The sequence below is a fragment of the Sparus aurata genome, chromosome 13, assembly GCF_900880675.1.
Source record: "Sparus aurata chromosome 13, fSpaAur1.1, whole genome shotgun sequence".
NCBI classification, from domain to species: Eukaryota; Metazoa; Chordata; class Actinopteri; order Spariformes; family Sparidae; genus Sparus; species Sparus aurata.
Genome location: NC_044199.1, coordinates 17,080,372 through 17,104,612, shown reverse-complemented (window position 1 = coordinate 17,104,612; position 24,241 = coordinate 17,080,372). Strand labels below are relative to the sequence as shown.

At 41.6% G+C, this 24,241-nt stretch overlaps 1 protein-coding gene across 5 annotated transcripts in view; it reads left to right on the top strand.

The window, feature by feature from the left end:
* The window catches only part of dscama (Down syndrome cell adhesion molecule a), a 91,251-nt gene that overhangs the window by 21,880 nt on the left and 45,130 nt on the right, over positions 1–24,241 (top strand). For all 5 annotated transcript variants that reach the window (XM_030438480.1, XM_030438483.1, XM_030438479.1 and 2 more), the window contains exons 2-3: positions 943–1,260; positions 1,385–1,534. In XM_030438480.1, coding sequence (XP_030294340.1) covers positions 943–1,260; positions 1,385–1,534 — 468 coding nt within the window. The remainder of the gene's footprint in view (positions 1–942; positions 1,261–1,384; positions 1,535–24,241) is intronic.

Below are 24,241 nucleotides of genomic sequence, written 5' to 3'. Positions count from 1 at the left end.
AACAAAGACCGATAAAGCTTTCAAAACAACAATGTTCAAAAGATCACAGTTTTGATCTTGGGAACATTTCTGCTCACACGCTATGATATAGCCACTTCTGTTATATACATACTATTGTATGTTTAGAAGGAATATTCATCTGTTTTTTTTCTGGTTTAACTAGAAATATCTCAATTGTTGGAAAATTACCGTGAAGAACGATTTCAAAGAACTATCTTGGGTTGTGTTTTGCTTTTTGTTTGGTGTAGAAATTAATTGTGATTTTTTTTTATTAGTGTGTGTTCTTTAGGGCTGATAAATCTGCTTTATTTTTCGTTAGTTTTTTGTTAATCGATTAATTGTTAAGCCTTTAAACAGAATAGCAGGAAAATGGAGACAATCCCAAAATACTGAGTGTACAGTCATATACAGAGAAGAGCAATGAACTTTAAAAATCTACAGTTTTTGCTTGATTGATGACTTTTATCTTATATCCTATTAACTGTCAATCGATTAATTGATTCCCTTTAGTGTTCTGCGTCATGTACACAGATATTTTGCCTGTTTTAGTGGAAGGGTGTGTCCACAGACATGCATGATATGTAGGCAGGTCAGGCTGGCTCTGTTATTTCCATCCACTGCTGCTCTTTGCTGCAATGTCTCTTCATAGACAACAAGACACACTCCTGCAACTTCCCTCTGCTGCAGTGAGCAAGAACACAATGGTCAACCAGGGAAAACACACTCGGCCTAAATTCAGAGGAAAACAGAGATGCAGTATAGCACAATTCTGTCAAATGTGATAATGTTTCTGTTATGAGGTGGGGTTGAAAAATAGTGGCTACAGCTCGTCAGTTTAATTATTCAAAGACTTCTCCATACAATGTTCAAGTTTTAGGAAGTAACTAAAATGTAGAATAACATGTCTAACATTTCTGTTCGTACTCTCATTTCTCTCTGCAGTTTTCTGTGAAGATCTACGTTCCAGCTTATATTTTGTCAATGCATCTGTGCAAGAGGTAGTGTTTGCCAGCACCACAGGGACATCGGTGCCCTGTCCCGCCGCAGGTGTGCCCCCTGTCTCTCTGCGCTGGTACCTGGCCACCGGCGAGGAGATCTATGATGTGCCAGGGATCCGCCATGTGCACCCCAATGGCACCCTTCAGATCTTCCACATTCCCCCTTCCAGCTTTAGCAAACTCATCCACGACAACACCTACTATTGCACAGCGGAGAACCCCTCAGGGAGAATCAGGAGCCAAGATGTCCACATTAAGGCTGGTCAGTTTCTCTGCTAATACATTTCCTCTACGCTTGTGCTTTGTTTCAACCCAAACAATCATGATCCCAGTGTTAGCAGGTCTCCATCTCATACACAACACACTTTTCTGTCTCCTCCTCCCAGTCCTACGGGAGCCCTACACTGTCCGGGTGGAGGACCAGAAAGCCATGAGAGGCAATGTGGCGGTCTTCAAGTGCATTATCCCTGCCTCAGTGGAGGCCTACATCACAGTTGTGTCCTGGGAGAAAGACACAATGTCAATCAACGCTGAAAGTAAGTCATGGCATACTTTTACAGTACAGTAACCAAAGTCTCTCCAAGTGAACATCTATGGTAGATCATATTTAACAGATGGAGATCTTATTTCCCTGTTTGCCAAGTTGTTCTTGTAAGATTCTTATTGATTCTTAGTCCTATACGTTTAGATGATGGTGTACATACAACAACAAATGAGAACCAATCATTGTGAGCCATCAGGTCACATCTGGTCTGAATTTGAGATTTCTTCTAAGTGAGCTGCCAGATAAAGCTTTGATGCCATGATTACAATGGAACAAGTAAGAAGTTGGTGTTAAAACCAAAAATATGTAACAGTCTTAGAGAGAGACGAATCGCTGCTACATATTCCTTAGCTTATCAGAAACATGGTCTTATTTTTGAGAAATGCTACAGAATTAAGGGTACAGCCAGAGTGAGATAGAGGTTCCCAATTGTTTTGATCAACATCATCAATGACAATTACAAGAGGGGTCTGTCAAGTGATGAGCTTTGTGACAGTGGAGGTGTGTGTGTGGACTGACTTAACTGTATGACTCTTCTGACATGAACCTACGCAAAGGCTGACCTTACACCAGCTAGCCAGCTAGCCTATTCTGTATGTGTGTGTCTGTGTACCCACGTCTGTCTGACCCAATGACAGTGAGGTCCCGCTCCTCTTCCTCTGCCTGGTCTTCCACAAGAGCGCAGGCTGCCAGCCATGTCACTTAGTCTCAGTGTATTGACCCATTTCTGTGGCTGATAGGAAGCACTGCAGCACTCCGATCATTCAAATCACTTAAATGGAACACTCGCCTGCGTGATTGTTTCCCAGCCCTGGGGGGCAAATTCACTTTATGTGGGGCATTTAGCAAACTCAATAGACAAGAGCTAATGTCATTTTGCTTTTGGATGGAGGGCAAATGCTGGCTAGCGACTGCTTTTTTGTTGACGTTTCACATTTGTCCGCTGAGGCGAAATCGGCCATGTTGAAATCTATAGCAATCTCTTAATTGTCCATAAATGGATTTGCCGCAGGCATGTTTTCAGATATGTGTTTATCCAAGTTATATCGCTGATTGACTATTTACTGTGCAGTAGATTTATAATTTTGAATAGATTTTTGTGTATTTTGAGCTTATCGCTGAATTGTTTAATCGTTTTACAGTACGGCTGCTAGTTTTAACTGAAATACTGTGGAATTCTGAATTTTGAGAGGACAAAAGTTTCAGCACCGTCAAAACAAAATGTTTATCTTGAGAGATAAAAATCATCACATCTGTAGCCGTCAGCCATGTAAATGCTGTCAGAAAAATCATCCAGCCACCAATCCACTGCTCTTCTCCATGCTAAATAATGGATGACGGAAGCCTATGAATCCACGAGCAAATGGTCTTTATTCACGTCTCAGTGCACGCATCCTACTGACACACCGTCCATTCCCCTCATCCTCTGCTACACACATTTTAAGTGCACTTTGTGTGTGTGTATCCATGTCTGTAAGTCTATATGCACACTAACTGACAGCTCAACGCAAGATGGCTTAACCCCTCATCTCGAGGACTGAGCATCGACATCTTAATTTTTAATGAATAAAAATAATATCAACACTTGGACTGGAAACAAAAAAGTTTGTAAAATATAGCTTTACTGTCTTTGGCATGAATAATTGAATTGGCTCCTCAGTTTGGAAGGTGTAGCATGATGTGCCGGGCCCATCAGACAGGCCCTATGTAAGTCTCACTGGACTTAGACCTTTTTGAGTTGTTGCAGGGTAGACTAACAAAGCACCACTTAAAGAACCCTTGTGTCCATTAAAAAAGAATAGAAAATTATGATGAAAAATGCATTTGGTTAGGACATGAAATAAAAATAACAGTGCAGTATGGCTGTTGGGTATAGTGGTTGTATAGTGGTCAGGGGTTTTAATAGAATGGCTATAGTAAATGTACAGATCATGCTCCAATATTGACTTAACCTGTTTTACCAAGAACTAAAAAGATACTACAATATCTACTAATGAGGAAGAGCAGTTTTATTTATAAAATGCATTTTCCCTTATCAAGAAACTTTAAGACAAGTCCATTTGATTCGGGAATAAGTTATTATTATTATTTCACTGAACTGGACACATTTTTCGCATTGCCACCCCAAAAAAACAGTAGATTAGGCTAAACTCTTGTTAGCTGTGACTGTACGGCTAAACTCATCATCATTTTGTCCATTGAAATAACTCAGAGTGGGTTGAAACAGCGAGGATTACTCTACTATATATTATAGTACTATACTGTGACTGACTATGAAGGCTGCTGTGTGTCATTTGCATCTTGCATCTGTAAAACAATATAAAAGAGTGAGTATCAAGGCAAGTTGGGGGAATGCATCATTTCAAAAACTGTCCAGACTAAGAGGATTTTAGTAATTGTTTAGAGAGGGAACCAATCAGGACCCAGTCTGATCCTGATGGGTTTACTGGTTTACTACGATTTATGGACACAATAGAGCGAAATCTGTCATTGTATAATAAGTCACATCATCAGGAGGGATGAAAATGGCAGAGTTTACTTCAACTTGTCCTAAATGGATGGCACCACTGTTTACACTGTTTCAATTTACCAACAATGCAACATTTGTAGAGGCCTGATATACATTTCTCTTCATAATCCTACTATTTCTACCATTGTTGGTGTAACCATGGCGCATTTACCTCATGTGGCCAATCACAGTCGCAGAACTAAGCATCAGTAACACTTCCATTTAATGACACAACTGAATCTGACTGCAGCCTCCTGCTCAACCAGCAGAGTTAATCCTTGTCAAGATGCCAAACAATAATCAGAAGTCAGGACCCAAAAGAAGAGAGCTGAAAAGGTCAGTGAGGATGAAATGAAGGAAGCAGAGTTTTTTCAAATTATTTCACAACAGTGTCAAAGTTGACAGAGTATTTTCAAACATTTAGATATACCTATGTTTAGGTTATATCTTGTTTTGGTTTATATTTTTTTGTTTCTTTTCATCATCGGTGTTAATGCAAGTTCAGATTTATTTACCATTCAAGTGTACTGTGTGAAGCGGCGGTAAACTGACATCACAGACAGAATGAACAGAGGATTTGTTTAAATCTGTCATACAAACAATGAGTAAACATGGAGGTTCAGGAAACACATAATGTACTTATGAAACAACACTTATTTTCCTCTTGTTTTAGGTCATAAAAGGAAAAGAAATGGCCAGAACGTAATTTGAGAAAAAGTTGATGTATTTGTGCTTTGTGTTGATATACTTTTACGACATATGGTGTGTCCTGATCGTGTATGGTAGAAGATGTGTAAGAATAGAATAGAATTGCATTAATGCTGAGGTCATGCTGAGAATCTATGTAGTAATATGCCAGAGCTGTTCTGGAATGGCTGATTTTAAAAAAGACTTTTTAAAAAAGATGAGCAGGCCCAGGTGATCAGTGTCATTAGATTTTGATTGATTGCCCTTAATAAAGCTCACCTGCAGGAAGAGATCACCTCAAAGAAAAATAATCTTGCACCATACTTTTGCTTTGGCCGGTGGAAACATGTGCATGCCCTGTTGGGTTTGCTTTCTGGGATGCGTTGTGATGGACTGTGGCTGGCTGCCGCTCTGTTGCTGTGCAGGGCCATTCCCCAGGTGCAGCCTGTGCTGCAGTCACTGAGGAGGCCTTGTAGTCATTTGCCTCGGCCTGATGCTGCCTGCTCTGCATTCAGCACCAGTAGGGCCGAGAGGGGGCCGACCCCCCAGCACTACTGCAGAGACTCACACACACATATGAAAACACACACACCCACACAGGGGCTTCTTTTCATTCAGCACACGAGCTAAGCACAAGGGCCGTCGGCCATCACACAGATTCTCTTTTCTCTGCTCAGGCTCCCTCATCTCTCCTCCGTTTCAGTCTTTTCTTTTTCTGCTCGTGCTGCCTCTTTGCCCACTGTTTCTATCACCTCACACTCATATGAACTATAACATGGGTAATCATGCCTCTAAGATCTACGTATGCCTTCCACTACTCTGTTAAATGGACACTAGTGATTATAGGTTACCCAGTTATTGCTGCTGGGTTTTGTAGCATGCGCAGACATTTGTGTAAGGACATTGCAGATTGCGATAACACTTTCAGTCTGGCCATTTGCTAAGCCGTCTTGTGCATTTCACAGTTTCTTTCATGTTTGTTGACATTTGGAATGTGTGTTGGAGTTATTTCTGCAGCCAGTCTCGATCCCCGCAGCCATTGCCGAGAGGGAGAAGAGCCAGCCACACTATGTCGGTTTAATTGGCTGTGTATAATGGGCCTTTGAAGTAAATATCAAGAGTTACTATCAAAAGGCTGTTGGACGTTATCATGTGTATCCACAGTGCCTACTGTTTCTCCTCCATTCCTCCTTCTACAGTTGATGGCAGTTGATGTGAGCAAAACTAAGCTGACCTGTGTGTTTCCAACTCATCCTTGTCACGACGGGTACACTCAGTCAACCCAGAGGTGTCCTGAGGCAGGTGTAAAATATGTTTACAGAAATGTTTCATTAATATGTGTTATAGCATAAACAAAAATAAAAAGGAGATTTGTTGTCTAGATATATTTGAATTCCTTGTCTTCCTGCATCGAAGACTAAATGCAGTCTAAGAGGTATAGTGACTTTCCTATATCACTGTGGCCCTACTGTAAATATTTGTCTGGAGAGCAGAATGTGAGGTATCATTTGCAATATACTGTGTGTTGAAGCCTACAGGAACTATGGTATAATAAATGTCTTTTGTTGGTAGCAGCCTTGCAGCTCGCTCGCTGTCGGTTTTGCCCTTTTCTTAGAATGCTATGTAGGAAGCACAGCCATTGGCGCAGCAAAACCTTGAGCTGGGGGCTGGGGTGGGTGGGTAATGGTTTTACTGGTCCCTGTATGGCTGAGATGTGATGGGAGTGGGAGGGGAGGTAAGAAGGGGGAGTGAAGAGGGAGGATAGCGCTCTCTCTCTCTCTCTCTCTCTCTCTTTCTCTCTCTCTCTCCCTCCATCCCTGCCTCACTCTGTCGACAGGCAGGGTTGGGACTCTGACGTGTGACAGGCTGGATGTAGAGTCTTTTTCCAGCATTTGCCATTCTGTCTGCCCATGATTGGCTGGAGTCTTGTTATTCACGCAGAAAAATGGGTCAGGTGGCCTGTGGAGAATGGAGTGTTTGTATAGACGGATGGATGGACAGCACAAACACACGAGCATGCACGCGCATACCTACACATGCATCCCACACAGAGCTGGATTATACTCTGCAGCAGAGCAGCAGTGGCAGATAAATAACAGATAAATGAAAATAAATCCAGGTTATGTAGTAAGCGTCTCTCATGTTGAATTCACTGTGTTCTCTCACAAGCTGCGAGCTGGTTCTCTCCTCACACCCAGTGGCAGGGGCTTAGCGAGATAAATAAAGGGTTGCACTGGAGGAAAAAAAAAAACTGGGAAGAAAATCAATACCTGTGTGCATGAATCTGGCTGCAGCTGCCACAAAGCATTATGGGAACATGACGGGTAGATACACTAGGGCTGGGCAGTGAGCAGGCGGCATGATAGGCTGTAAGGGGAAAAATAAACAGATACGTACATACCCAGTGAGCCCCATTAAAATATATGTAATATAAAATGAGTCAAAATAACTGGTTAATATTTAGCAAGAAATAGTTTCAAGTCTGTTAGGACATAATATTTAGTTTTTGTTCCCTGTAGGTTCTCTCTTAGCTATTAACAATAATAATTACAATGACAATTACATTATAATGTAAACAGGCAAATCCTGATATTTTCTTCAGGTTGTTAACGCAAATTGGAAATGTTATACTGTTTCCACCCTACATATACATTTTTTCAAAAAATAAGTTACCTAGTGCTCACCTAAGGACTTAAAATCAGGAAACTAGAACAGAGTTAAAAGGATGAAGAAAAATAAAATCAGTGAGATAATATATTGTATTATTAGTACATTTAGTGAACATGTGTGAATTTGTGTCAGTAAATTACGTAATAATTGCTAATGTCCCCCTCTCCATAAAGAAAATAAAGTGTCTTTCTGAAAGCAAAGCACATGTAATGTTAACTTTACTTCAATGCCCCATAGCTGTATAGGAATCCAAACCGCTGTAGTCATGTTTGGTATGTAACCATGGCATCATGATTGTGTCAGACTTTCCTTTGCAGTGAAGCATTGTTATGGATGCTTCATTACAACACAACAGGTAGAAAGCACAACCATATGTACGAGTTTGCAATTTTAATGGTATGCGTATCAATATGTCACAAATGTGTAGCCAGTGTCCAGTGGCACTATAAAGCATCAGCATTGGATTAGGCTCTGTGTGCTCACTACATCCCTCTCCACACAGCCTCTGCTCCAGTCGTAGCCTGAGACTGACAGAGATATTAATTAAATTGGCTGATGCCCTTTCTCTCCCTTTACTGCTCTGGCGCCGCAATGATCACACTCCCACCTCCGTACTGTGCTGTTTGCTCACCAATAACCGCAATTTGTTCTTTATTAAACTCTCGGGGCTGGGAACAATTAGGGTGTGAGCTGGAGGTGGTGGTGTGTGTGTGTGTGTGCACACGCATGCGTATATTTGAGCGCAGGAAGGAGGAGGGGGAGGAGGAGGAGGGGAGTCGGGGGGAGATACTAAACACTGCTTAATCTTTGATAAACAGTGAGGTCTCCTTTGTGCCGCTGCAGTTTGGCACATCTTCTCCAGGCTGCTCTGCGCTGTGCAGGGCTAGCTCATGGCTGCTGCCTCCACGGCTCCCAGACCTGGATGGAAGCCAGGTCATGCGTGGCTCCCTGCCAAGATACAGATTAGCTATAAGCGCAACATGAGCTAATCATGGAAGGAGCCACCAATTAATTGGCACTTAGACATTCAGTGGACTGGATGGATTTGAGGCTGGATTTTATCAGTGGATCAAAGTGATTGGCATGGATGTCACTGGCAGTTAGATATATTCACATAGAGCATATTGGGGGGGAAAAAGAATATTTGTTTTGTGGGTGTGTGTATGATAAGGCGCCAAGGTTCCAGCTATATGTAGATCACTTCTGAGAGGGCTGGGCTGGGGCAGATTGTGTGCATTTGAATTTGTTTGTTTGGAGGGAGCACTTCCTGTCTGAGTGAGAGGAGACAATATGACATGGATGATGCATTCAGGCCTGAATATCTTTGAAATGCAAGGTGACATAATGCAAATTGCCATTTTGGTGCAAAGACGCTGATGTTATGGCCAATTACGACACACACGGCACAGGGATGACAGGACAGGACGGTAATTTAAACATCCTGCTGTCATTATGGGACAGGGATTTTCAGCTGTTTAAGAATCTCTCTTTTACATGTAATAATCATCAGAGGACAGCAAGTAAAAAAAAAAAAAGAAAGAATTATAAATCAGACTCAGAGGTGGATGAAGTGGACTGCTTAATAAGCGTCATTGACAGCTCCGTAGAAAAACCTGTGTTGCTGCCTGCTGAGCGCCACGTGATTGCTCACTGTCAGAGATGAAAAAAGAAAGGTGATTCCCCCCACACTTCTCCCCCTCATCCGATGTTTAACCCTGCTGTATTCTGACGTCAGAGAAAAAGACACAAAAACAAAACGATTTGCAGGGAAGACCTTTGACTGGTGACAAAGGCTGCTCAAAATCGCTCCATCTTTGTAGAAACCTGCAGAGAGGCTGATGTGCATGTAAACATATGTGTGTGTGTGTGTGTGTGTGTGTGTGTGTGTGTGTGTGTGTGTGTGTGTGTGTGTGCGCTACAGAGAACGAGAGGAGAAAAGTGTATTGGTGTGTATTTGTGTGTAGGAGGAGGAAAAGGGGGAGTTGGCTGTGAATGGTTGCTCTTATCGCGTGCAGGCAGCTGCTGCAGTGTCTTTGAGAGACAGAGGGGCTGTCCATGCATGCCACTCACTCTGCCTATTCACAGCCTCCCTCCCTCTCTATAGCCTTCTCTCTCTCTCTCTCAATCTATCCCTGTCTGTGCTGCATTTGACGGCAAGGAAGTGAGCGAAAGAACGGGGGGGGGAAAAAACATGACTTGAGCTTTAATGCAGACTCATGACGTGCAGGCCCTCGGTTTCACATCCCCGCGATGATTGTTATAACAAGGGACAGGCAAGAAATTAAATGTCATTGGACATCAGCGCGTCGCCCCGACTGACGTGTGATTGTTTGTGCGAGTGCACACCGGTGTCCCCCTTTGTTGACACAGGCATTTTAACATTTCAATAAATCATGGTTGTTTTCGTGCAAAAACTCATCAGGCCTCAAATCTTGTGCTTATATCTTTTTTAACAGTTACAGTTAAATTACCTTGTTTTTTTTTTGTACAAAAAAACGGAGTTGCAAGCAGGTTAGGAATATGCATTGCACAATTCATATTTTAATGACTAAAAGTGAAATCTGTGAAGAACGAGATACCAACCTTAGCTGTCCCACAAGTCAGTCAGAAGATAATAGCAGTGAAGGTTCCTCCTCCTGCTCCGTGACGCTAATCAAAACTACGAATAATGAAGTGAATTCATTCAGTGAGGAGCCGGTACCAGTATAAAGGTGACCTGTATTTCCAAGACGAGCCGCCATGGGAAATCACCTTGATAGATGGACGTCTCAGGCAGCAAGGAAGTGATATCCCCAAGCAATGCATGTTGCATGCAGAGTGCATTGTGGGATTTGTAAACCCCCCATCTCACCCATCTTTGCCCAGGTGCCCTGTCATGTATCGCTACACTCCTGCAGCAGTATTTTTCAAGCTGTGATATGTAACCTTGACTGTGAAGGGAGCAGATGGTGAGAAAGGATGATTAAGAATCAGTTTGATATGGGAAGCCTGCAGACAGTTCATGTGTTTATTAAAGGAGGTTTTTATTTTATCTTTTTAATGAAACATTTTTTCCACTATCATAGATTTAATTTAATAACTAAATTGATTGAAATTACTAACAAAAGAAATATGTTTTTGGTTCATTCTGTTCACTTGTTTATGGTGAGTTGGAAGGTTAAACTACAAATATATGGGATAAAAAATATGTTAAAATGATGATATAAATAAAAGTGTTAATTTAATTGATTATGATATAAATGTTTTACCAAATAAAATGAAAAGCTAATTTGTAAAATATACAAGGTGAAAGGTAAATTCTAAACACTATATTTTCAGCTTTTCTAAAATGATTAATTCATCTTATTTAAATGTCTAGCAATAAAAAAAAAAATAATGCTAATATTTTAGGTATTAAATCTTTGTCTTTAATTTAGTAAAATCAAACCTAAAAAGTTACATTTACATTTATTGTAGGACTCTTTATTGTGATAATAATGAAGTTTTTAGTTGCAAGATTAGAAATAATTATGCAGTATTTCGTTCAAGATATATTTACATGTTTGAACTGAACAGCTCAAAATAATTGCAAACTCCTGGTTTTGAAAACATTAAAAGAAAATGTTCTGCCAACCAACGCTTAACATTATATTGTCTAAGGTGAGGAAACCTAATTTTTTGGAAATGCTTGCATAATCCTTTAGTTCCACTCGGCAACTATAGAGAGAGATACAATACTGAGGGAGTCTGTGTGAAAATAATTCAGAGTACAAAAAAATTAAACTGATAAGTGAACGCGTGATGGGTCCTTTGCATAATCCGACATAATCCATAATGCAAAATACAGAGTGAACTGTCTAAAAATATCTCTGACTGCCTTCACAAAGCTAAGGAAACATGTTTAATTAGGATGTTCGCTGATGTTCTTTCTGCAGTCGTTGAAAATAATCAAACTATTACAGATTTTGTTTTTACAGTGTTGCAGAATTACTAGGAATAAGAGTGCAGAAAGAATTATCAAATGCAACTAAAATCAAATAAATCTTAAATACTTTATTCATGCATGCAAACACATTCACTTTAATGTTTTTGTGTGTCTTTTTGTATGTGGTTGGTTGGACGAGCAGTGATGAACCCCAAATAGAATTTTCTCTTGCATACAGTAAATAGTCATGTTGTTGCTGAGGGCCTGAGTTGACGCTGTCAGCTCCGCCTGATTGGCTGGAGCTCGCTATGACTCGTCGTGCGTTTAGCCAATGCGGTTTGCTCGGGTTCTGCTCCTCTTTTTTTTTTTTTTTCTCCCCACCCTAAATAAATTGCCTGGAGAAATTGAACAAAAAATTAGAGAAAGGGAGAGAGCCTTTCATCTAATTGAGAAGCTCATATTAGCTGTGCTGGGAAGATAAGCTCCTCTCTCTCAGCAGCTATTAAGCTGACTGTATGTTAGCCAGTTTCTTCTTTTTTTCACTCTAGCGTGATTTTTTTAAAGCTGTCACCTCAGTGCACTCTGTGTCAGAGAGATGCAGGTTTTTAGTTGTGTGTGTGTGGGTGTGTGTGTTTATCTTTGTGTGTCCCAGGTGAGTCTGACAAGCTGTTGTACCTGCACTCATGCACAGCACTCCAAAATGGAGACCAGGTCATGTGACCTTGTGCAACCACAAAGGGAAATACACACACAGAAAAATACATACGTGTTTTCCTCTGTTCATCAGCTTTTGTTGACTAATTTTGGCACCCTCTTACACTTGTGAGCACACATTTATTGTAAAATGTCTCAGTATAAAATACACTGAGAGATTAATTTGCTTTTGACGCATTCATATTGTATATTCATGCAACAATTAAAGTAAAAAAGAATAGATTTTGGCATATTTCCTTTTCTTGATAAAGAAATAAAAAATTGGATGGGACTGCAACAAATCTATTAAGGGCATAAATGTAATCTGTGTTGTCCCCAGCATGTGTGACTGACCAACATTCAGTAAGCGTGTCATGCATCAATTAATGTGTCTGACATATGTTCTAATTGACATTGTGGATAAACCTCTGCTTGGATTTATCTTGTGGTCTGATTCTTGGGGTGTAGACGTTCTTCCTGATTACATTGTGTCTTCTAGTGCCTTGATCCCTTTAGCCCCAAACCAGGATTACATTTCCACTATATAATCCTGGTTGGGCTGCCTGGGGGGGTCACACTGCAGCCCCCAAATGTCTTGGTGTGACGGTGATACTGTGGGACACTTAGAGGGGGGGGAAGCAATCAAGTTGTGGTTTACTGGTGATTTGTTAATCTGCTCCCAATAAGAGTGAGGAAAGAGGGAGACCGGTAAAAGGGTTGCTCTGTCTGCTGCTGCTGCTGCTGCTGCTGCTGCCGCTGTTGCTCTGGCTTACTGCTTCTTTCAGTCCAAGGCAGCCATTTTGTGTCAGCCAGTGTGTGTTGCTAGAACAGTGCTGGTTCTCAGTTTACACTGAAAAGAACAGCTGATCATAAAAAAGCACAAGCAAGGCATTTATTCAGCTTGGAAAGAGAGCATTTAGTGAAAAGATTCATTATTAATGTGGCTGAGGCCCTTTGGATACAGGATACTAAAAAGACAAAGTGATGCTGAAGGCTTGGGTTGTATAAGTTGTCTAGTTTTACTGAAGACATTAGATATATCATAAAGGTTTTGATCCAACTACGAAAAAATACCACTCTTTGTATACTGTCAAGATTTAGCTTCACTTTATTTCATGTTACAGCATCAAGCATGTATATTCAGGTGGAGGTGAGAGGGCCCGTGAAAATAAGCCCTCCCTTCCACACACCTACCTGTCCTCTCCAGAGGCAGGTGCACTGCTCATCAGGTACAATCGAGCACAAATAGTTCAGTCAGCCCATTTAAAGAGGCCCATAATGGCCAGTTTCTTTTAGCCTTGTTTGCTTGGTTTTGTGGTTTTGACGTCTGGCAGATGGGCCATCAGGGATTGTACCTGCTAATGAAGAGAGGTGGGAGAGGGTTGAGGGTGGGGGGTAAGGGGGGTGAAGGTGTACTACCAGTTACTGTATGATGTGACCAAGTGGAGGACAAAACTGGTCCTTCGTGGAGCTCACATGAATGGATGTGTTTTTAGGTCAACAATTCATGAATTCAGATTTCTTTACTGGGTATTCCTGAGTGTATGTGTGATTTACAGGCCGTTGACTGGATGGTTTCTGGCTTGTGTGATGCAGGTTGCTTTGCAGGTAAACTCTGGAGTCAGCATCAGCAAATCTCAACCTATCTTTTCAAAATTTTCACAAAAATACGCACAAAAATACAGTTCCATGAGAGCGTATTTGTCTCTGATGTGATATCTTTACAATTTTATGTACTTTTACTTTATTTCTTTATTCATCTTCTTGGTCTCCTTTGTATTTTAATGTGTCTTGGCTTTAGGCAGCTCTTTATCAACTAAAACATAATTCATCCTGTGTAAACAGGCTGTAGCTCACAGCAGCAGCTGTAGTCAGATTTGATGTGTGGGGGGGGCTCATTGAGGTTATGACGGGGGATCCTGGGGCCCACAGACTCAAACTGGACAGAGACGCACAATGACCAGCCCTTCCAGCATAATTACACAAGGCGTATGTCCAGACAGGATAGCCTAATCCCTGACAACACCCACCCCCCCACACCCATACACACACTCGCACTCGCACTCCCCCCTCCCTCTCCCACCCTTAACATATGGAGATGGGAGGAATTAGCGCAGTGGTGGAAAATAAATGAGTTAAAGCGGCCAGCAGCTTAGATCCTACAATATTTGTTCTTGGGTGACCCATCTGTAAGTTTCTTAGAAGTGACGCACTTGGAAAGACTTTACTCCTTTATTTTGTGTGGGCAGTTCAGTGATGACACAAAAGCAAAGGAACACATTTAGCATATAATGTACTTAAATTTGATTACATTGTTTACAAGCTCTGAATGTGCATTTATCTCAGCGATTAGGGATAAGCACAGGCGGTGTGAGGTGTGCATTGTTGATGCACAATATACGGGACCACACCTCCCACAAAGCCACAGCCTGACCCCGCCGGGCTCCTTGTGTGACCCCACCAACACACCCCACCCCAGATTCAGCCCAGATCTTGTTAAATAGGATTAAGCTGGCTACCTGCCATTCAGTGGCTTGGACAGGACCTCTTATCTCCTGTCTTCAGATGGCTGCCAAGAACAACATAATGCACAGCGACCTACATTAAACAATGCCACACGCAGGTTTTGTACTCGGCCTGTGTCTTATGGTCAGTGGAGGTATTGTCTTCTCCGTGCTGATTTCCCTGTTAAGTGTAGGTCACTGGGCCACTTACGTGCTTAATTGGGATCTAATGACGGGCGTCCTGCTGAAAGGCAGTCAAGCTCAAGCCAATTAAATGTTTTGATGCTGGCCATAGCAAATCCTGTGTATATCTGTGTGTAAGTTTATGTATGTATGTTATGAGAGCTGTATGCCTGTATGCTTTGTAAATCACATGTTAATTCCATGCCCTTACACTGACCCTACTTTACTTTAATACAAAACTTTTGTCTATGTATTTAGCAGGATGTGGCCCTAATAGAGACTCGAGAGAGCACTGGACTCCATGTCCTCCAAAGCACATGTGACATGTCTCGAGCTCCCTCCCATACTCTCCCTCGAAGCAGGGACACCAATTCAGCGGCGTAAGAGGCTTTGTGGCCAAATCCCCCGTTGATCTTCATAAAGTTTGTGTCTTACAATTAAGTACAGATGGTTTGCAGCTGGTTGTAAGGCTAGTAAATAACTTGGGCCTCTATTTTCGCCAGGGATTTGGTGGGGTAATCCCTCTCTCTGACAGTTTACCAGATTCAAATCAGTCCGGGCTTTGCTTTCCTTCCTCCACTTCTTCAACCATTTTTCTCTCTCTTCCTATCCCCCTCATTCCATCAAAAGCTCCTTATCCTCATTTGAATATGCGATCATTTAGTGGGAGCGCACACGTGACATCACTATATCTAAGAACAGGGACGTGGGCGATGCAAGAATCACGCTCAATTACCCCTTAAAACCCCTCTTTCAATATGAAAAGTCAACAGTGTTGGTTTGAAACAGTGTTCACTGGACTATGATGAGAAATAAGAGGACAGTGTGGACCCAGGGAAGATTAGCAACTCCTATAGCAGATGCTAATGGAGATTCCAATAGTATAAACAAACAAATGCAAGCTGCCAGACTGTATGTTCATACAAATTGCATTTGCTCTCTTTCTTGTCTGATAAAGAGAGGCTTTCTAAAGGAAACTGGTAGTCAAACGCCTTTTTTTTTTATTTGACATTTTGTCCCTGCAAATGCTCTGTGCCTGAGGGTAGAGTTAGTCTTTTAAACATGTAGCTGCCACTTGACACACTGGCAATCTAAATACTGTTCATTTGAAAGAAACCAGAAACCAAATGCTTCACTTCTGGACCACTATACTTTTTTCCTTGACTAAGACCTACCAGGTACCCAGTGTTTAGAATGTGAATGGTTTTATTAGATAGCTGCAGGTTTATTGTAATGATGGCCTCAACAAACAATTATTTTCCTTATTGATTAACTTGCTGATTATTATGTCTATTATACATCTTGATTAATTGTGACTCTGTCATCACCAGTAATACTAGTCAGTTATTATTCTTTTATTAATCCACACATTGAAATTTGACCTGAATTGTCCTGTCTTCCTGGTCAAATGTGCTTGATTAAAACAGTCATCGCTATAATACTGGTTATAACTGGTAACTGTTGCATCATGTTGCAACATGTATTTAGGTGCTATTTCTCTATACCTTATAGAGAAAATTGTGCTTAATATTGAGCTTTTTCTTCTTTTGGAGTTGTTGAGTCTTCCAGATTTAAACTTCCACTTGAACATCACGGGGAAAAAAAGTTGTTTGGAACATCCTTTTTATTTCATGAATGACAAAGGAAACCTCAAATACTTACTTATACGAAGCTGTAACCAGAATTTTGTCCTCTGATAAACTAATCAATTAATCAGCTAATTGATGCAATTTGGTTTACAGTGTACCACAAAACAAGCAAGGTTTCTTTACCGTATATTCACCATCTTGTATATTTGCCCATTTTGCTCATACTTTAAACATTGATATCCCCTGAAAAAAATCACAGTACAGAAGTACGTAATGACATTATCCGTATTGCTTAGCATTCCACCGTATCTTCATAGCTCATATAATGCATGTCAGTGTGCATAGAGGACCCCTGTTAAGCAGATCTCTCTCCTGGGACGGTGTCGGGGCCCAGAGGAAGGCTAACCCTAATGAGGACATAGTTACCGCACTCACACATCCTGAGAGAGCTGTGATCTTTGGATGGTAAAAAGCAAACGCTCCCTAGGAAACAGCTTGACCCTGCTGCTCCTTGTTTCCTCATCCTGCCATTCCTATTATTCAAATATATTTATATATTTATATCATTATTTATCCGCTGTAAGTGAAAGGAGCCGGCAAAGCAACACCTCATCTGCATAAGACAGTAGCTAACTGCCCGAACAGCGCCTCGGGATACGAACAGATGGGAGTGTTTAGCAACCTTACACACCCACTCCTCCCACCCAAAACACACACACGTGTGCCAGAACCCACAAACACCTCCTCCACCTTCTCTTCTATGCTTTTTCTCCCCCTGCACCCCTACCACTCACTACCCCCCGCCAAATGTTCAGTTAACCTGTCAGTTCTCATTGCCCAAAATTCAAGATGCCATATGCCGCGCTCTGACTTCTAACCCTCCGCCGCCTCTCGTCCCTGTCTCCTTCATGGTGACATGAAAGTCCCCCTTGAAACACGAGGATGTCTCTCCTCTGCTGTTTGATTCAGGATGCCTGGCTGAGATCACAGCGATCGTAGGCATAGCTTGTCTTGTATAATAAAAGCAGTCACTTAGCACAACACAACGCAGTAGGAGCGCGTTTACCACAGCATCATAGATGAGACTTTTGATCTACCTGCGTAAATACAACAAATAACTCAGGATGCTACATTCTCAGTTTGTGATATACTGTGTTCTGAAAGGGAAAATGAACAATGTTTGCAACCTTTAATAGAGCTCACGAGGTCTCATCAGCAATGAGGGATGAATTTTAATGTTTAATTTCTCACCGTGATTGACTGATTGTTTAAACGAGTGTAAATAAACCCCGGCAGCGAAAGAGCTTGTCCTGTGTTATAACATCTAATAACAGTCTCCTCTGCGAGCTCTGGCTGTCCTGTCCACTGAATTTCAGGCCATTTGCCCTTGCACAGAGGGCAGCTCCCAGCAGGCCTGGCAATAGTGACAGTTTGTTGTTGTTTATAAGGTCATCCCCACCATAGGGGGCAGCATATTCATTACACCCACCCCATGGCTCTGTTTGTCTCTGGCAGTCTGTTTCTCTGTGGGCTCCTGTCATAAGGTCAGAGGCTACTTACTATCATCGTCCTCTTGTCTTCACAATAAGCCGGGAAAGTCATAACGCCTCTGGAAAGAGTTAAAAGGGTAATTGGCCTCATTTAAACAAAAATGCCAGGTTTACAGTGAGAAATGTGGGAAAAGTCTGTCCTGCATGCCGATGCAGCAAGATACAGGTAGATTATTGAAATTAGAGCTGCGAAGATAAGGCAGTTGATTACTACATCCATATGAAATTAATAATACATTTATAATTTGAAGTGATATTACGTCACTTTTGAAGGTGGAAGCGTTTTTTTTTTATTATGACAAGTAATAAACATGAATTCTTGAGCCATAAACACATCTTTCAGTGTCTCAGTTCAGTATACTGAGATGTTTGGCTGCTGCAGCTGTACTTGGTGAGTATGACAAACAGCCTATTGTGGCTAATGTTTGTGGCTAATGGCAAATTTAGCGAGGCAGTAACATAATGATTGTCCCTACTAATGCTCTGGTTAATCTGTGTTTAAATACTTATTCTGGCTTTAAACTGAGACTATGCTGTGTTTGTTGAAAAGCTGCCACTGTGGCCACAAACGACATTTATGGAATCATAGCATCTGAAAATTTTAACATTAGCACAGGAAAGCCATTGAATTGACTCCGAAGTGTCATTTTTGTCTGGTTTGCTAATAATACCAAACTATCTAAGGCAGAAGAAACCTTAAATGTACTGAATTGAGTAATGGTGAGTTTCTTTGCTTAAGTTCCACTTTTTATCTGTAGACAGAATGTGTTATCTCTTCTTTTTAAAAGTTTTGTAGACTCACTTAAGTCTTTATCAAACAAATATACAAAACATTAGATGGTTCTGGCCTTTCAGATTTGAGAATCTGCTGCTTTTTCTTCTCTGAACATTACAATAAACTGAATATCTTTGCATTTGTAGAAACTGGTTGACAAAACAACACATGTTGACACTAGCTTGGCTTCTGGGAAAATGGGAAAGGCATTTTCACAGTTTTTTAACATTTTGTAGAATGAAAACAATGAACCGATTCATTGCTATCAAGTCAAGTGTACATCAATTCAAATCTTATTTTACTAGTTTTAATGTTTTTAATCCTGCAGGTTAATCCCAACCAGTGATACATTTCAATCTGAGAACCGCCTGCAACAGCATGTGGTACTTTGAAAGAGAAACACAGAGAGACACAGAGTAAGGAAGTGTCTGGGAGTGGGAGCAGCCAGCTAAGTGAGGTTGTTAGGAAGAAGCGCTGACAGTCCAATCCAGCACAGCGACCATTCAAAAGACAGCTCCTTTTGTTTCTGCCTCCCTTTCTTCTGCCAGGGTAGAAAAAGAGGGTGAATCTCTCTGTGCGCAGTAACCTACTGACACCTCCCTCTGATCTGCCTCCTGCACTCTACCTCCTCCACCACCACCACCAAACCCCCCACACTACATCCCTTCACCAGCACTCCCCTCTCTCCACCTCCTCTCCCTCCACTGCTCTATCCCTCGCTCTCTCCCTCCCTATGCATATGCCATTGCCTAAGAGTCACTCTCCTGGTTGCCACAGTAACCAGCTCACCTCTCTCTTGCTCTCTCTTTCTCTCTCTGTCTGTCTCTCTCTCTCTCTCTCTCTCTCTCTTTCTCTCTCTCTTTCTCTCTGTCTCTCTTTCTCCCTCTCACAATGCACCTAAACAGGAGAATCTGTCTCAGTCTGACAGAGACAGAGAGAAGGGAAATTGGGGGGAGGCATATTTCAGAAAGATTGCTGTTGCACAATTGTCTTCCGTTTTTACAATTCTTATCTATGCACGCACTGCACGGCAGACAAGGCAAGGCACGAGAAAAAGAAGCAGGAAAACAAACAAACAAGAGGGAATAAAGACATAAAAACGGGGAGGACACACGTGTACAAATCAAGCGTTCCTAGAATTACAACCTTTTTTTTTGGAGCATTTACAGCACCAGCACCCCGGCTAACAAGCGTTCTCCACCTGCTCCAGCCATATCTCCCCATCCCCCTCCTCCATATCAGTCCTCCCACCTCCTTCACCCCCCTCTCCTCTGCCTTGTCGGCTGTGAGGGGCAGTCAGGTGGTGCTGAGAGTCTGCCCATAAAGCATTGTCCCTTAGACATGTCATTTAGCACCTGAGCACTTTCTGTCTATCGTTCTATCTGTCTGTCTGTCTGTCTGTGAATTTCTGTCTGTCTGTCTGTCTGTCTGTCTGTGTCTGTCTGTAAATTTCTGTCTGTCTGTCTGTCTGTCTGTGTCTGTCTGTAAATTTCTGTCTGTCTGTCTGTCTGTCTGTCCGTCTGTCTGTCTGTCTGTCTGATGGCGTCTCTGTCTCTAAATGTGCCCAGTGCCCAATTACACTCTCATTACCTCCTAATTACCCTGGACACAACAGCAACTGGTAGCACAATCACAAAGAGAGCAGAATGTAAATCAGCTACATTTGTTCTGACATTATTTGTGGGACTTTTTTTTTCCCCACTGGGTGGTGGCATGTTAAATGTTCCCCCGGTGATTGTGGTAATTTAGAGCAATATGGTAATTGAGGTGCTGATGGCTATTTCTCCTCTCACCAGACGCTGTTTTTGTCCTTTCATAAGCTGTTGTCGGCGAAATTACATTGAAGGTTTAATTGGCTATTTTAGATCACAGGCATCACAGTTGATGAATGATAAAAATCAGCTCAGTGATCATTGATTATCACTTTCCAGAGCATGCATCATAAATTAGATCACCATTGGCTCTCGCTCTTTGAGTCATATAAGCAATTTAAGAATGCTTCCTTCAAGCGGACTCCAGACAGTAGAACAAACAGAGCTGCTATGTGTCCTCGGCGTCCAGAGCTGTCTCTTTAATTTCCTGTCCATTTGGGAGTGTAATAGTTTTTTTAACTTGTTGTGACCCAATCTCATGAAGAACTTGTTTTAAAATTACGTAACAAAAGTAATTTAATATATGTAAATGATTGAACTTATATTATGCGTGGAACGTAGTTGCGTCCCTTTCTACCTTTACTTAGGTTATGTCATCTCATGTTCCTGTGGTCTCAGAAGACTTTCCTGATCTGGTCCAGTTTCTCTCTGAGTACGCTGATTTGAAAGGCTTTTTTTTTTACTAAACAAAGTGCAGCCACTCTGCCCACACATCACTGCTTTAATTGCACAGTTGATCTTTTGCCAGACACTACTCTCCTCTTCGATGAAAGCTGCACACCTCTATGGGTCTGAAAAAATGGGAAAATACAAGGAAGAATCATCTGCTGCTGGATTTAGTTATCCTTTATCATCTCCTTTTGGTTCCAGTTTTTCTTTACGGATAGGAAGCACATGACTCTGAAGCTTTGAACTACTTACAGAAGCACTAGTATAGACACCAACTATTCAGACACGTGGATGTTTCCGTTGTCTTCCGTAAGCAACCAGTGATCTTTTCAGGTCAGTTTGTAGGGCCTCAGTTACATCTTCATCTTATCTAAGTAAAGAATAGGACTTATTTGCCAAGACACCCAACCGTTGCTACAGAAGCTTCTCAATATGGAAGGATTTTAGCTTCACTTTTTGCATTGCTTCCTTCCTATATTTCATCATCTTTAATGGACATCTACAGATACATCCAACCAAGTTGTACATGTAACTCCAACACCTTGTAGATTTCCCACACCCTACTGTAGCGCAAAAGCAACAGTTGAAGTGTTTCTTAAGATTAGGATTTCTTCTAACACCACTTCTTTGCAACTGTCTGATGTATTTCAGTTGCAAAGAAGTGGTGTTAGAAGAAGTATGTATTTTAGATTTTGGGGTGAACTGTCCCTTTAAACTTCTTAGCATCGGACTCGTACTTTTGCCATGTGAGCATATTAGGATGCTGACATTAGCACTGTGTGCAGTGGTATACCGAGTCAATGAATTCTTTGAAACAGTGATCCTTCTCTTGAGTGTCAATCCATCCGTTGCTCCTTACTCCACCTATGCAGGCTGGTATCTGGTGTTTATGGGCTTCCTCAGCGGGCGGGGTTGTTTAACGAGGGCAGGGGGACAGCATGGCACTAATTGCTGTGTGTGATTTATACCAGGCTGGGACCAGGCAGGAGCACAGGCAGACGATGGTACTCTGAGAGCAGCTGCTTCGCCCAATATTTACTTAACCCTCCGCTGGCGGGCCTGGCACCAGTGCCACTGACGATGGGTCTGTGGGGAGTCATTTCAATGCTTAGTATTATGTATAGCAGCAGGGTTGGGGCCATGTTTGGGGACGTGCTCAAAGTGGGAGTGTATGCCGTATGGGATAGTAGATTGGAGCAATTAGGGGGAAGAATGTGATTGGTCTCCTGACAGTTTGGCTGCCCAAGAGGAATTGCTGCTAGGTGATAAAATCCCGATTAACTTTCAAAATAGTGGGATTCTTTTTTCGAGCCACTTTGGCCTCTTAGCTTTGAAAATGTCATAGATATAACATTACTACACAGCAACTAATAAACAAGAGTATATTTTGCCTTAGTTTTTATCTGCATGAATGAGCAGGAGTCCTCAGTGGTGATTAGTAGCGCTTTGAGTGTGGTCCTATATTGAGCAGCATGATTTGTACAGCGTTCACTCCTCTGTCATGTGTTATCAGTGATAGACACTTTCATCCCACGCCTGTCTGCCTGGTTCATCTGGAGTGATAGTCTGAGACATGGTGGGGTTTGCATCCTTAACTCAATTAGTCACACCTCAAGTAAATTAGCAGAACAAGGTGACAAAATGTTCTCCTGTAGAACATAAAAAATAGACAAATATTCACACCTTGTGTGAGCTTAATGATCCATTTACACTTTATCAAATCAAACAAACACCGGATCATGTTAAGTCCATGAGCAGCCACATGCAAGACCAATGGAAGAAAAAGAAGGGTGGAAAATAAAGGAGGGGAGCCTGATTCTGTCTCCACAGCAACATTGATTGATATTCTTCAGGTGGAGCAGCTGTCAAGCAGCCTGACCACTGCAAGCTAATGCTCTGTGGGGAGAGAGAGAGAGGGGAGTGGGGGTGGGGGCACCAAGGAAAAGGCAAGAGATGAAAAGCAGGGAGACAGAGGGGACAGTGACAAAAGAAGGAGATGAGGAGAGGAGGGAGATGAAATTGAAAAGTGATGATATAGAGGGAAGGAGGGATATTTTTTATGATGATTTTGAACCATTGTAGGAAACATTCCGTGAGAATGCGTGTACATGGCAGTCGAGTCGTCCTGTAAATGAAGGGGATAAACAGTGTTTATAGACGTGTCATATCACCTGTGTTAGTCAGCTGGTTTAGGTTAAATTTTGCTGTCTTGTTTGCCAATTAGTCGTTATCTTTGAAGGTAGCTCATGATTGTGTTATTAAATATGGTTTTGTACATTATAACTATTGGCCTAAATATACAGTAATGTATCCTTCTCTGAATCTGTGCTGCTTGGCCATAAATATCCAGCTGGACTATAAAATGAGTGTAGGTCTGAGTGAAACGACCTTGTAATCTAATTATTGCTACGGCACATTCACAAACCTTTACAAGGGAGCTGGTCAAAAGCCAGTCCTGCTGAGAAAGGAGTATCTATCTGCAGGAGTTTTCCTCAGTCTTTTCTTTGTTCTAATGGAGAACACATTAGAGAAGGTTCAAATGTGTTCATGTCCGCAACCATAATCACTCAGGTATCACGGGTATACAAAATTATACTGTTTTCAGCAGATCATCATCTTGGATAATGTCTGTTTTATCTTCACTAATCAGAGACACGTTGAAGCAGGTAAAGCAGGCAGCAGTTTGGATAAACAATATAATAGGGTTGATAATCAGCTGTTATGAGGTGAGATGAAGTTTAGTCTGTCTTCTCTCTATCGTGCTCTCTCACTTTGCATATTTGTGGCAGTGGTAGTGAAGTGTGTTCGCTACAGTATAATCCTGTGAAATAAATGTACCCATTTACAGAAGAGTACAGAGTGCATATTTACACTGAAGAGCTAAATGTTTAGCCTTTATTCCAGCTTTTCATCGAAAACTGATTAGCATTATTCATATTATAATTGTTGTTATTATTGTTATTATGTAGTTGTTATTTTAAGGGGTTTAGAACAACACATTGGACTCAAGTATGTGCAGAAGCCATGCAAAGCAACTGGAAGCAGCCAAACATCACCAGTGTAATACAGCAACAAGATGCACTACTCATTACATGTAGCCATGCAGGCAAGCGACACAAAGCAACAAAACACAGCTAGAAATACTAATTATAGCTGTTTATGACACATGTACAATATATTATCACTTATATTATGAATATGATGTTTTTAATTACAGAATATGCCTGGCCTGCATACACACACAGTTGTTTTAGACCTGCAAGTGGGAGTTATACAAAGCAGTAGTTTGTTGGGGTTTACATGAGGATATGAAA